The 13,978-nt window shown below is 37.6% G+C and overlaps 1 protein-coding gene across 2 annotated transcripts in view; it reads right to left on the reverse strand.

The window, feature by feature from the left end:
- Nucleotides 1-13,978, reverse strand: part of FSIP1 (fibrous sheath interacting protein 1) — an 83,783-nt gene that overhangs the window by 58,724 nt on the left and 11,081 nt on the right. For both annotated transcript variants that reach the window (XM_082058787.1, XM_082058788.1), the window contains 3 exons: nt 12,326-12,426; nt 11,499-11,606; nt 5,478-5,642 (listed from right to left, as the gene is read on the reverse strand). In XM_082058787.1, coding sequence (XP_081914913.1) covers nt 5,478-5,642; nt 11,499-11,606; nt 12,326-12,426 — 374 coding nt within the window. The remainder of the gene's footprint in view (nt 1-5,477; nt 5,643-11,498; nt 11,607-12,325; nt 12,427-13,978) is intronic.

Genomic DNA, 13,978 nt, shown 5'->3' on the forward strand with positions numbered 1-13,978 from the left:
AGGAAAATTATGTATCATAATTTATTTTTTCTTTTATCACACTCAAAATTACTTTAAGCCCAGTTGCTTCTCTAGTAAGACAATATAGTTCTATCAAAAGCAATTCTTAACTGGGCTAAACATAATGACTTTATTCTGCATAAATTTTTCCTGAATATTGATCCTTGCCATGATACCTAACCAATTCTTATCAGAGTGTACTGGATAAAAGTTGAACTGTGAACATTTACCAGAAAACAAAAGTAAAAAGTATTTGTTTTAAAATCCAAAAAGTATACAAGTCTGTTTAGATGAGATGCTACCAAAAAAAAAAAAAAAGTTACTATTTATTCTCTCAATCACATTTCAATCATCTTCCCTCTTGCCCCTTTTTCCAAGCTCTGTGTAAGTCACTCCTTGCACAGAAGCCCTTCTACGCTTCTGAGCATTCTGGTAACCAGTTCTCTAATTTTTCTGTACTGGTTGTGAGATCCAGGGACAACAACTGCACAATAGTGAAGCAGATGTGTACAGCACCACAGTGATAACTTTCTGTTTCATTCTGCACTCCTGTCATAACTGTTCCTAATACTCTATTTGATATCTGCCCCCTGTGGAGCATCATGCTGCTGCTTTCACAGCAGTTCTTGCATTTTCATTTCTCTCATCCTTGAAAAGACTTTTTCCCACTTCATAATTTTTTAATATTTTTCTCAAGATGTCATTAAATAAACGCAGGAAGTATTATATCATGGAAAACATTTCACTGTTGATTTTTAAATACTTCAGAACATTTTATGTTTTAATTATATAGCATGACCATGTAGTGGAAGTCCATTTCAGATTAAAGATCTAAAAATCTTCAAGATGAGGTAGAAAATAAAACTGTTAAGCTACACTACACAAGGGAAGAGATAAGTACTTAGCAACAGCCAAAGCTGTAAGGATAATCAAGCAAAACAGAAACAACCAGTACTTGAAATGGCTAAAATTATTTTATGTGTTCCCTTTTCTCCAAAATTCTATAAATAAATAAAAACAAAATCCCACCTAATGAAAGTTAGTGTCATACACTCTGCTTGAGACACGGAACTGGCTGATCAGTTTATTAACCTGCTTCTAACTATGCTCTGAAATAGAGATACCTGTCAAAATCTTCCATATTGGTGAAGTGGAGGCACAGTGCATATGTTATCAAAGAGTTCTTTAACTGAAATAGTAGTGCATCTTCAGAATTTTGTATCATTTTGAGTATTTATTTTTAAACTGTTAACTACAGTCTACTGCTATAATTGAAAAACAGAATATTTCCCTGATAAAAGAAACCAAATCAGGTATGAAATAATCAAGGTAATATACAATATTAAAATAATGATCTTTATAAGACAATCAAGCAGACAGAGATTATTGTTTCTTAAAACAACATCTCAATTTCCTTTTATTTGCAGGTAGTTTTCCAGTTTTTCAAGTTGGTAATGGTACTTATTACACACAGTCTTGCACTTCATACTCTTCATCCTACCATTTTCCTGTCTCTTCTGGGATTACATTCAACTTAATTTGTTCTTCTCCAAAAATATTAAGTAAGACAGAAGCAATTTTAAATATTTAATTAAGTTGGCACTGGAACAAAGAAACGTTTCCGAGAGAAATACAGTTCTGATGAAAAACATTTCGATGTAAAAGAGAACATTAGTCATGGAAAAGCATTTTGAGTCCAGCTGGGCTCACTGCACAAAAAGATGAATCTGTATGTGCCTCTGTAACAGCTCAGCTATGGCAGGATAATTAAAGCCAGTTGCTAAAGATTTCAGAGCTAGAGCATAGTTCCTATAGCCTGCCAAAGTATCTACCAGTGGCAGAAAGCAGCCCTCCCACCGGGCCAGTGGTGATTAAGTGTTTGCATTTTGGAAGTTATAGCTAATGCAATTCTTCGAAGAAAAAAAATGTGCAGCTTTATGATATGCAACTCTAAGCTAATTTTGTTTTAATTACTTCTAAAATTCCAAATGAATATTCAAGCAGATGATTTACATGCTAACAATTTTCCCCAGAGTTCCCCATCACTAACGCATGATACGCTATTCAACCGCAACAGATGAAATCCACATCTTGTGGAAATCAGAAAGAATTTCAGTACTGATTTTTAGAAGAACGATCAATGTCACTGCAATCAGCCTCTTCTCCAAAGGAAAGGATATTCTGTTCCAAATTAGACTCCCGTAACAACTAGACTCATCAACATCCCATAACAACTACCCTCATTCAAAATAAATTCTGTACTTTCAGGATTTTTTTAGCCCTCTCCTGGCACCTTAATTAAAAAACAACAACAACAGCCACCATCACTCCTAAGAAACAAGTATTGCAGGACATTCAGATTTGCATTCCATAGCACCTGTGCCAACATCTTTATCTAGCAATTAAGTTTACAGAATTGACTTTGGTTATGGGAGAAGCAGTGATACAATCTAAACCGAAACTCTGAGTAAAATGAATTATTTGAAACATCTGATCACTACCAGTTTTGAACAATAAAGATCCCCAGTCTCACCAACAAATATTTAATCTCTCACAATGTTTAGAGAATATGTGTGATACTTAATAAATAAGGTAATTCCTGCATATTTCTTTCACTCCATTAGTAAGTTAAATGTGTTCCACTTCTGAGCATTTTAACACAGGATAACAGTCTTTCAGGGCTGATAGCCAGTTCACTTCCTCAATTAGTTGCTGTGGTCAATTAAAGAAGCAGTTGAAAATCTTGTCATTAAACACTTGAAATTAAACCAAACAATGTGCGGACAACCAGAACTGCCACTGCCTTTGTCTTGCATGTGGCATTCATCCTGACATATCACAAAACAAGACCTTTTTTTAGCAAACGCATCATTCAGTTTATTTCTTCAGACCCTTTCTGGGTAGGTATCAGTTGCCTTTCATCAGGTTCCAAAAGACAGTCAGTACAAAAAATCATGCTATTGCTCTGTGACTCACCCACACCCATTTTCTGATATCAGAACTGATGCTTCAAGAATAATAGTTTTTTTAAAAAGCAAATTCATTAAAATTTCCAGCGTATAACAATATTAGGTTATATTGATTGTGATAGCCAAGGCTGTTTTAAAAAGACCATGAGCAGCAATGAACTTCAAATAACTACTTGTAAAAAAATTAAAATGTCATTTTTCATGCCTTCTGACAGGAAGTTCTCTAAACTCAACATAGCCACTAATTTCCCAGCTACTGCTTCATGGGTTTTTGAAAAAGCAACTGTTGTAGGAATTTGAAAACAAAATGTTGAGAATGAACTCACATAACCAAATTCAGAACTTGACCTATTGTTATTGCTATGTATGAACTGAAGAGTGACTTTTCTACCTACTGAAACAAAAATAACCATAACCAAGAACACAGAAATAAAGGCTAGACCTGGTACGAAGCCTCCACAGTAAGCAGTCAAGTTTCTAAAAGCTGAGGCAATTATTTTCTCTCCCACTTACCATAAAATAAAAAATAGCGGATGAAATTCTATGTAAATATAAACAAGCCTGGTTGTGTCAGAGTGCCAGATACAATCAGACTGCACAAATCAAACCAGGCTTCTTGAAGAACTTAACACTGACTTGCCCTAAGTCTGGATCTCAATGAAATTACGGCAACCACTGGACATCCTGTCCTCTGCTGAGAGAAGCAGCTCTGGACACACAGAGAGGTGGGAGTAAAGGTACCTATGGGATTTTGGAGGCAACTCGCACCTGGAAGTTACGACACTTGTGGAATTAGCTGCAGAGGCTGCAGAGTGGGAGCTTTTGTTTTTGTTGTTTGTCTTGGGGGGGGGGGGGGCGGGGTAATAGTTTTGCATTTATGCAATTAGAGTCCTAAATCCAGTTATAAATAACTAAAGCCCCCTACTTACTTCAACTGGTATTTATTCTGTTCAGCTCTTTCTCTAAATTTCTAAAACTACCTTTACATAGTCCTATTGTTTGGTAGCTCTCATTAAAATTACTCATATGTTTAAGTTTAACTGAACAAAACAAAAAATGACAATGGAATCCTGTAAGTGCTTCCCAGAACTACAATGTCTTAAAGCCTTTTATAGGCTGCAATACAAAGTTCTTCAAAGAGCAACTGCTTTTCACTAATGAAGGGCAATTTATGGAGACTCTCTCTTTTTGGTTGTTAAGTTTAATAATTACTTGAAAAGAGAACGCATTACTCTTCAATAAGCATATATATAAATGCAAGTTTCTATTCAAATACTTCTGAGCTTTTACCTGAAAAGGAAGCTACATCCACTTGGACAAACGTCTGCAAACAGAGTGTTCGCTGTGATAGGCAGTTACGCTGACTTCAAGCTGATGTTTCACAGCAGTGGACAAAAGATCCAGCAATCTTTGGAAACTCAGGCCGTGAACCTTAAGTTACTGGGTTATAACTTCATTTGTGTAAGTGATTACCCACTAGAGGGAGTCGCTGTTTCACACATTAAAGCCCAGTTAGTAGAATAAATGATCAACATCAAAATGTGACTTGTCTGGAACTGTCAGACCAATAGAAAGTGCTACTATAGGTAAAACAAAACCTGAAGTTCAGAAACAAGTCAATACAAAAAAAATGACATTAAAGTACTCCTTGAGCAAAAAAAGAAAAAAGGAGAAAAACCCTACAGTTATTTTAGGCATTCAAAGAGATGTTTCTCATACACTGGTAACTTAAAACATAGCTTTGCCAACATAAACTCTTACAGAGCCTCTGTCTATAAACCGTAAATTTTACAGAAGAAAACAAGTTTTGTGCAAATTAGTGCAAAATAGGAATTGTGGTATTTTATGTTGTATTTTCTCCATTATATCAGGAACAGTATTACTGAGGCATGAACTGGAGTCTTCTACATACAAAATTCAAACAATAGTTTCTCAAGGCAGACACCCCAAAAGTTCTTAATACTGCCAGCAAGGGAAAAAGACAAAGACCAAAAAAAATGAGCAACATACAATTTCAATTTATTATCTACAGTTTTCAACATTGCTTACCAGTAATTGCTTTATCTTTCGGATCATAAATTAAGAGGCACTTTTGGAATCCTGAGGTAAGAAGAAGCTTAATTCTAATTCCTAAAGATGAATTATCATGGATAATGTGTTACTGTGCTGACAGAACCACTGAGGCCCTCACCTAGTTAAAAACATCCAAGTTACCAATTCCTGCATATGAAACTTGTTGTTGGAAGTGTGGAATCAGCAAATATTAAAAATAGGACAGTCCTTGACTAATATACCACTCAAAAGAGCAACTGTTTCTCTGTATGATTTCTATAGCCAAAGATTTCACTTCATTCTTTTAACACATATATTTTGAGAACAAACAGATGATAACTGAAGAAAAATGCAAAAAATACAAATACAGAGGCATGCTGTATTTTCAATTACATCAGATCTCAACACACACTTCAAACAAGAGATCTACAACATAAGCTGTGTTCTGTAATATACCTGATAAATCTGGCTTGGAGATTTTGAGCAAGAGCTGGGAATGACAGAAAAATCCCCATCAGATAATAGTAAATGAAGCTTCATGTCTATCTCAGTGAGGTGATGAAATTCCATCGGTTCAGGTGTGTATCCTTCCCCTGGTGATAGCCAGGCAGATACATCCTCCTATTGAAAGATACGGAAAATATTTAATCCTTATTCCCAAGGGAAACAGACTCTAAAGGCAGTTACACATCAAATGTATTTATTCTTCAAATAACCATACTTAAGAATAAAATGTAAGTTTTCATCCATCTTATTATGCAGTTGAAATCTGCCAATATTAATGTACCAAACATACTCAAAAGCAGATATGGACAGAACAACTGGAGACATTCTTTTTTTCATTTTTAAGTATAACCAAGCAGTAACTCAAATGGACTTAAAAATACATATTTCATTTGATTTTCAGAAAGCACATGTATCTACATGCATTGTGAAAATGTAATAGCAGAAGAGGTGTTGTGTTAACCTAAACAGACTTCTGCTATTATTTTACTTATTCCTATAAAAGTCAAAAGCTTGTGTCATCACTGACTAGCCACTCAGAAGCCCTGAAATAAAATTGCTTGAAGCCAGATGCTTTGCCTCCATGCCAGCTGGCCAAAGAGCAACCATCCAGCTCCCAGGTTCCCCATGCGCTCTTCTGAAAGTTATACGGCTGCCTTGATAAAGTTCTCTTTATGCCTAAGAAGCGCTTTGGACAGCTAACCCCTTTTCCTTACTAATGCATCTCAATTTATAGCCTCTTAACCAAGTTAGCCAAACCTTTAAGAGAGTTTCATGCCATGCCATGCCAATCACAGCTCCCTGCCATCAATGCAAGCTCTTCACTTGAAGTGGTTTCTGAATTTGATCAATATAGGAGTCCCAGCTCCCTTTTGAAGGGATAATTTCTTGACATAGTCTAACTTGCATAAAGATCGTGCTGTCCAGTGCTGCACAGTAAGTATCACTTCATGATGCCACTGACACGAAAATCAATTTTAGGAGTGTTGTGATCCTTGGCGAGATAGTGCAGAGGATAGAGATGAAGAAGAAAGTGTCTGGCAGACACAGATCTACCAGTCCTAAGACAGCAAACATAAAGAACATGCTGCAAGCTCACATTTTCCACACTAATATTGAAATGGAAAAGCACAGCCCTCAAACTGCACTATAACTGTCCTCTTATTGTGGAGACATCTTATTACAGCTTACGTCCAAGGAACTGTACAGAGAGTTGACCATATAGCAAACTTGACACAGCAAAATATATTTTTACTTTTAAAAAGAAAAATGCAAGTCAAGAGGCATAAAAACGAGACTTTCTCAACTACACTTAACACTTCTTGTCAAACTCCCCAATGAACTCGCATCTCAAAGCCTGGCAGCAAATGCAGAGACATCTCTTCTGGGATACGCTCAAGCAGCACATTAGAAGTCCAAGTAAAGTGGAACTTACTACACTACTCTCTATCATCCTCTGAAGGAAGTGTGAGCAACAGACTCCTGTGCAAGTCAAAGAAGGAAATACAATCAGCACCTATGTCTAAAAGGACAACCACTTTCCATACAATGAGTGAAAAGAGAGAAAGCCTGACCAAAACTAGACTTGGAATGGTTGATGCCATGGCAGAAACCACCTGTAGCAAAATCTCAAAATCACAGCAGGGTTGGATTTGGAAGGGACCTCTGGAGATCATCTAGTTCAACCCACCTGCTAAAGCAGGTTCACCCAGAGCAGATCACACAGGAATGTGTCCCGGCGGGTTCTGAATGTTTCCAGAGAATGAGACTCCACAACCTCTCTGGGCAGCCTGTCCCAGTGCTTTGTCACCCTCAAAGTAAAGAAGTTCCTCCTCCTGTTTAGATGAACCTCCTGTCTTTCAATCTGTGCCCGTTGCCTCTCATCCTATCATTGGGCACCACTGAAAGGAGTCTGGTCCCATCCACTTGACACCCGCCTTTAAGATATTTATAAGCATTGATGAGATTCCCTCTCAGCCTTCTCTTCTCCAGGCTGAACAGACCCAGCTCTCTCAGTCTCTCCTCATAAGAAAGATGCTCCAGACCCCTCATCATCTTCGTAGCCCTCCGCTGGACTCCCTCCAGTAATCCCTTGTCCCAGAACTGGACACAGTACCCCAGATGTGGCCTCATCGGAGCAGAGTAGAGGGGGAGGAGAACCTCCCTCAACCTGCTGGTCACACTTTTCCTAATGCTCCCCAAGTACCATTTGCCTTCTTAGCCACAAGGGCAAACTACTGGCTCATGGTCAACCTGTAGCCCACCAAAACTCCCAAGTCCTTCTCTGCAGTGCTGCTTTCCAACAGCTCCGCCCCTAACCTGTGCTGGTGCCTGGGGTTATTCCTCCCCAGGTGCAGGACCCTATACTTGCCTGTGTTGAACTTCATTAGGTTCTTCTCTGTCCAGTCCTCCAGCCTGCCCAGGTCTCACTAAATGACAGCACAGCCTTCTGCTGTATGAACCAATCCCCCGCAGTCTGGTACTACCGGCAAACTTGCTGAGGGTGCACTCAGTCTCTACATCCAGGTCATTGATGGACAGGGCGAACAAGACTGGATCCAGTACTGACCCCTGGGGAACCTCACTAACTACAGGCCTCCAAATAGACTCTGCACCATTGATCGCAACCCTCTGAGCTCTGTCATCCAGCCAGTTCTCAATCCATCTTACTGTCCACTCATCCTACCTGCACTTCCTCTGAGGATGTTGTGAGAGACAGTGTCAAAAGCCTTGCTGAAGTCCAGGTAGACAACATCCACTGCTCTCCCCTCATCGATCCAGCCAGTCATACAATCATAAAAGGCTATTGGGTTGGTTGAACATGATTTCGTCTTGGTGAATCCATGTTGACTCCTCCTGACAATCTTCTTTTCCTCCACATGCTTAGAGATGACATCCAGAATGAGTTGTTCCATCACCTTTTCAGGGATGGAGGTAAGGATGACTGGCCTGTAGTTCCCTGGGTCATCCCTCATGAGGGTATGAGATGTAATATGACACTTGCAATATATCACCAAAGAAGAAAACAAGGCATCCATAGGAAACCAATGGTACTGCTCTGGAGTGAGCAGCTGCCGCCCTTCTAGAGCCCCAGTATGTTATCACAGAAGCACTGGGAGAGACAAAGAGCACAGAGTTCTTTTCCTGATCTTGATTTACATGACTTTTTTTCTCTTGATAGTTATATTGGTTAGTCAGGTGTTATTGCTAAGTGCTCATACTACAGAGAGCTGCATATTATGAGTGAGCTTGGCCCACGTAACCCAAACCAATGAGCTCATACTCACAAACATGCAGGTTCTCCACAGCAACCTGGTACTCCCATCTCACCCTCATGGAAGCAGGTCTGCACAACCACCACTCACTGGGAATGACACTAGTAGATTATATCTCTGTCCTGACAACAAAGAAACACCAGGTAGGACCTTAGGAGGGCAGGGCAGGTATGTGGGGGAGGACAAGAGTCTATTGCTGGTTTCCTTTCTTTTTTCTAACAAAAGAGGGCCAGCACCTTGCCCTGAGACTTCAACATCTGTTTTGCAAGGGATTCATGTCTGCCACTCCCTTACAGGTTCCAGATCAGTCCTCTGGCTATTCAAGCAGCCACTTCCACACCAGAGCAGGAAATATCAGCTTCCAACTACAATACCACTCCTATGAGGTCATCCCTGGTTCATTCCCATTACCCTAAAGCACACCGATTGCAAATAGAAAAAAAAAAGCCCCAAACACCTGTCATAAATTACCTCCATACTAATTTTTTTTTTAAGAGTCATTTCTTTTGTCAAATAAAATCCGTTCTTCTAATGCTTTCTCATGCAAGTATGATGACACAACTGGTAAACCTGACCAGATATGACCTGACTCCAGAAGAGTAATTCAGAAATATTTCTACAAGTTTGCCAGCTTTGTGGAAGTGACCATCACAACACAAGTGTCCAATCTGGTACTACACTTATGCCATGCTGACCACCTCTAATGCAACATTGAAGAGCACAGTGCAAACACACAGAAAAATCTCTCCAGGAGTCAGTTAAGCTGCAACTGGGCTCATTAGCTGCAGTTCGGTGTCTATACACCATGCTCTCATATTCCATGCTGCAAGTGTCCAAATTGCCCCAGTAGTTGCTTTACTCCAGGGTTAAACAGACTCACACATTCTCTTTTTTATTTTCAAGATGGCTTTGCCTGGAAAATAAGCTTCTGTCCTGTCAATGTTTCCTGTGTGTTAACTCAGAACAACACTTTTATAACAGCACAGTCAGTACTTATTACTGTGGAACATCTGGAACAAATTATACCCCTGCAGCTTTGACAATTAGATTAGCATGAATATGTACTTCTAAAATACTTTAAATACTCATAAAACCCTTTTTCTAAAAAGTGAGAAGTGCTGTTTGTACATTTGACATATTTAGTAGTACGAGTCAAATGAAGTTATCTAATCCCCATTATATTATACAAAGGAATTCATACAGCATTGCCAACTCTGCCTTGATTGATAACCTCCAAAACATTTACTTTAGCCAATGTAGCTTCACCAGCTTTTAAAAAGACAGAATGAAATACAATGAAAGTGGTCATCAGCTGGACAGTTACCTGGGCCAGCTTGAAGCAGTCTAGATTACTCATTAGCTGATAATTTCCTCATGATCATTGCTACAAGGCAGCCACAGGAAATGCCTCACCCACAATATAATTGAAATGAGAGGAAGACTCCATCTCCAGGCTAGACAGGTTTAAGTAACTAAGTATTATCCTCTCTTTTATTCTATTTTGGCAGTAGATTTAGGAGCTGTTTTCTTTAAAGAGATTATCTAGTACAGACTAGACCACAAATTACCATTTCCAGTCTTGTTCATTGTATCAAGAACATACAGCAACGCATGTCCTGTGTGGTGATCTATTTATTATCTGATATAACTAGTAAAGCCTCTATCATGCCCGCATGATAGTGAAATGTGCCAAATACAAAAATTGGGTAAATATTGTACTTTCCCGTTGCCTTAATGCCTTGAGAATTGGTGGAAAAGTAAAAAAGGTACACATCGCATCTGCACAATGCATTTGCATTAGCTCTTCTGCATAAATGCCTCTAAATCTTGTGAAGTACACTAGCTTAAAATAAAAACCCAGTAACTACATATTATGAGAGAAGACTTTTGCAATCAGTAAAATAATAAATTCTTAAAAAAAAAAAAGAAAAAGGCACCACTATTCTCTAGGCCAGAAGGCAATGATGTTTACTGACAGAAAGCTGTTTAAAACATCTTCCTATCTTTAAATGCTGATGTTTATCAAATGAAGGCCCTTCTCCTCAAAAGGAAACATGGCCTTGATTAGGAAAGAACAGAAGAGGCAGTGTTGTTAATCAAACACCAACCTTTCCAACAAGAGGAGATAAATAAAAGAGCAACAAAACAAAAATCACACAACCCTCTCCCTACAGTTTCTTCCTGTTCCAAGGCTGGATGAAGAATTGTTTTAGCTAAACATCTTGTCACTCTTATGTCAGATTATAAAGCCAAATCTGTTACAAGCATATCTAATAGAAGAACTTGAACTTTTTCTTAAATGCACAGACAAAAGATAAATTAAATAATGATCCACTGAGCTTTAGCTTTGTTCTTCTAATATGCAAGAAATTAAAAGTACAATAAAAATCAGTTCTCCTAAGCAGCAGATCAACATTAGACCAAAAGGCCTTCCACTGCATTTTTTTAATGCTAAACTATGTCAGTGGAGTCCAACATCTCTGTGCAATATCATTAACTGATGAGTATTTTACACAGATAAATAAGTCAATCTGCAAGCTTGGTGTTCAGTCTTGGAAACAAAGCCAATAGGATTTGTCCAGCTTTTTTTTCATGTCTCAGTAGGTTGCTCATGGTAGAACTAAAACCAAATCAAATTCAGATTTACTGTAAAAATAAACCAAATACAACAGGGCAGTACAAATTAAAATTACCATACCTCAAGACCTTGCAATTCAATTCCATCTTCTGTATCTTTCAAAAGTTCAATTAGCCTTTTCCTTTCTCCCTCAAGCATAACAATCTGGTTTCCTGAATCCTTTGCTAGCTGAAATATTTACAAAAAGAAAAAATAAACAAACTTTAGAACTCCATCACCTCAAACAGAACCCAACCAGTTTTTAAACTCTGTGAAATTTACATCCAAATCTTGCTTATTGCCAAATTACTGCTCCGACAGAAAAGTCTAGCAGCCTATATATAATAAATTGATAATCTTGTAACAGTCTTTGATACAGCAAGGGGAGGGGGGCAGATGTCTTTCATTGAATGAAAAATCTTTATCGCTATGTCTTCACTGAAAAAAAAAAGGGGGGGGTGGGGCATGAAAAATCAAGGCATCTGTTTCTGACAGAAAGCAGTCTTCTGTAAATAAGGGTCCCAGACAGGCTATACATGAACAACCTGCATATCTACTCCTTATCTATACCTAAAAACATCTTCCTTTAACCTAATGGTAAACACATTTAAAGAAAGTCTTAGGAAATATTTGCCCTCAAAACAAGCTACGGCCAGGCACAAACAGAACAATTCAGTTTCCGGTACTCTTTAGCAAGTATGTAGAAGCAGTTTCAATATGAGCATCCAAGATGAGAACTATCTTATACAGTATCACGCCATAAACAACACACTTAACAGCAAGATTTTTTAATTTATGCCTAATTAGCTTTTAGTGTTCCTGATAAAAAAACGCCACCTGTCTCCAGAAGTACTATTTTTTACTTACCATTTTAAAAAATGTTAATAATGTTATGCTTTAATGCTTACCTCAATGTTCTTTTTAATGAAATCCTGGTTGCTTTTACTTTTGCTATGAATTTTTTCTGCTTGACTACGAAATTCGTTTGTTTCTAATTCCCTTGGATAATCTGAAGTTTGAAGAATAAAAGTGCTGAGTTATTATCATTCTTTTTCTGATTGAATGAGAGCTGTAGTAAGAACAACCTCATTTAAATCTTTAACAAACATATAAAGTGGATAGACAAACTTTTTATATGCTCTTTTCATTATTTATACAAACTACATTGCTATATTTAAAGCATAACTATTGTCAAAATCTGATCTCATTTTCAGCTTTTATTATATGAAATCAATCAATGTTGCAAAGACTAAAATACTTCTGGATTTCTGACCTCAAAAATGTTAAACATGGCGGCTTTAAAAGCCACGGCATTCCTTCAAACCCTATCACTGTTTCAGTTTTACCATCAGTACAAAACCAGACAATAATTTTTTTTAAAAAACCACAGAACTATTTGGAGACATATCAAGTACATTTTTAAAAATAAAACAGCTGAAGAACAGATGATATAGTTGATATTATTATAACACAGCTTATAAAACAAATTTTGTTTAAAAAATAAAACTTGCCATAGAGCTGTAAAGCTATTAAACAGCCACATGATATTCTGACAGTATCACACATACGTTTTTTTCAACAATGGATTTCTACCCATCATACAAAAATGGGCACATATTCAGGTTTTAAGATACTTTTACCAGTTCAAAAACAGCAGTTGCTTTATGAACAGCAAATATTTATCACATTAAATAACAAGCCTAAGCAAATACAAGCAACTTCTAAGTACCAAAAACTACTTCAAAAGTAGGCATGGTACTTTTTGCTTTTCTGGAAAGTAGAGATTCGAAAAATGGGTGGCCTCTGCCTACAAAAAAATCCAATTTAACATGTGAGATGACAGAAGATAGCCTGTGGAAGTTTACATGGAAGTAAATCTTTTTCTAAGTGAGTACCTTGAACGCAAATTCCAAAAAATATGAAACAAATTCCATGCAGCCTTTTACACACTATGGACAAAAAACTCTGCAGCATTCTTATCAATCAGACTTACCATCAAATTGCAAATAAACCTTAAAGGACTGAGGTGTTGGAAAAAGAAAAAGAAAACCATGTCACTGTTCAAATGCACAACTGTCTACTGAAAGCATCCCAAACTATCGTTAACATTACCAGGTAGCATCTTGAACCTATGAAGGAGCTGGACAATATAAGAATTTATGAATCAATATAAACATGACAAGTTGTATCCTGAAATGAGCAAAACACATCAAACACCAACAAAACATGCAACATATATGAACCATTACTTTTAAGCTACATCATTCTCTATCTGCAGAATAAGCATTTTTGAGAGGGAGCTATCATACAGAACATCTGTGAACATGCAGGTAAAGAAGGAACAGACATGGATCACCGAGACAAAGAATACACTGAATATTACCAGGGGTAAGTAAAAGACAGACTGCAGCTCAACAAATTTTGCATACAAGTTTTGGTAGATTTGGTACAAATCTTGATGAGACTGCTAAAGCAATATTATATAACTCCATACATTCTTCTTCACAAGTTAAGCTCCTCTTGGTTAGGGTCAGCCTTTAAAACAACTGTTACCCAGAAAT

This window comes from Streptopelia decaocto (assembly GCF_964273445.1).
Source record: "Streptopelia decaocto genome assembly, chromosome: 7".
Lineage (NCBI taxonomy): Eukaryota > Metazoa > Chordata > Aves > Columbiformes > Columbidae > Streptopelia > Streptopelia decaocto.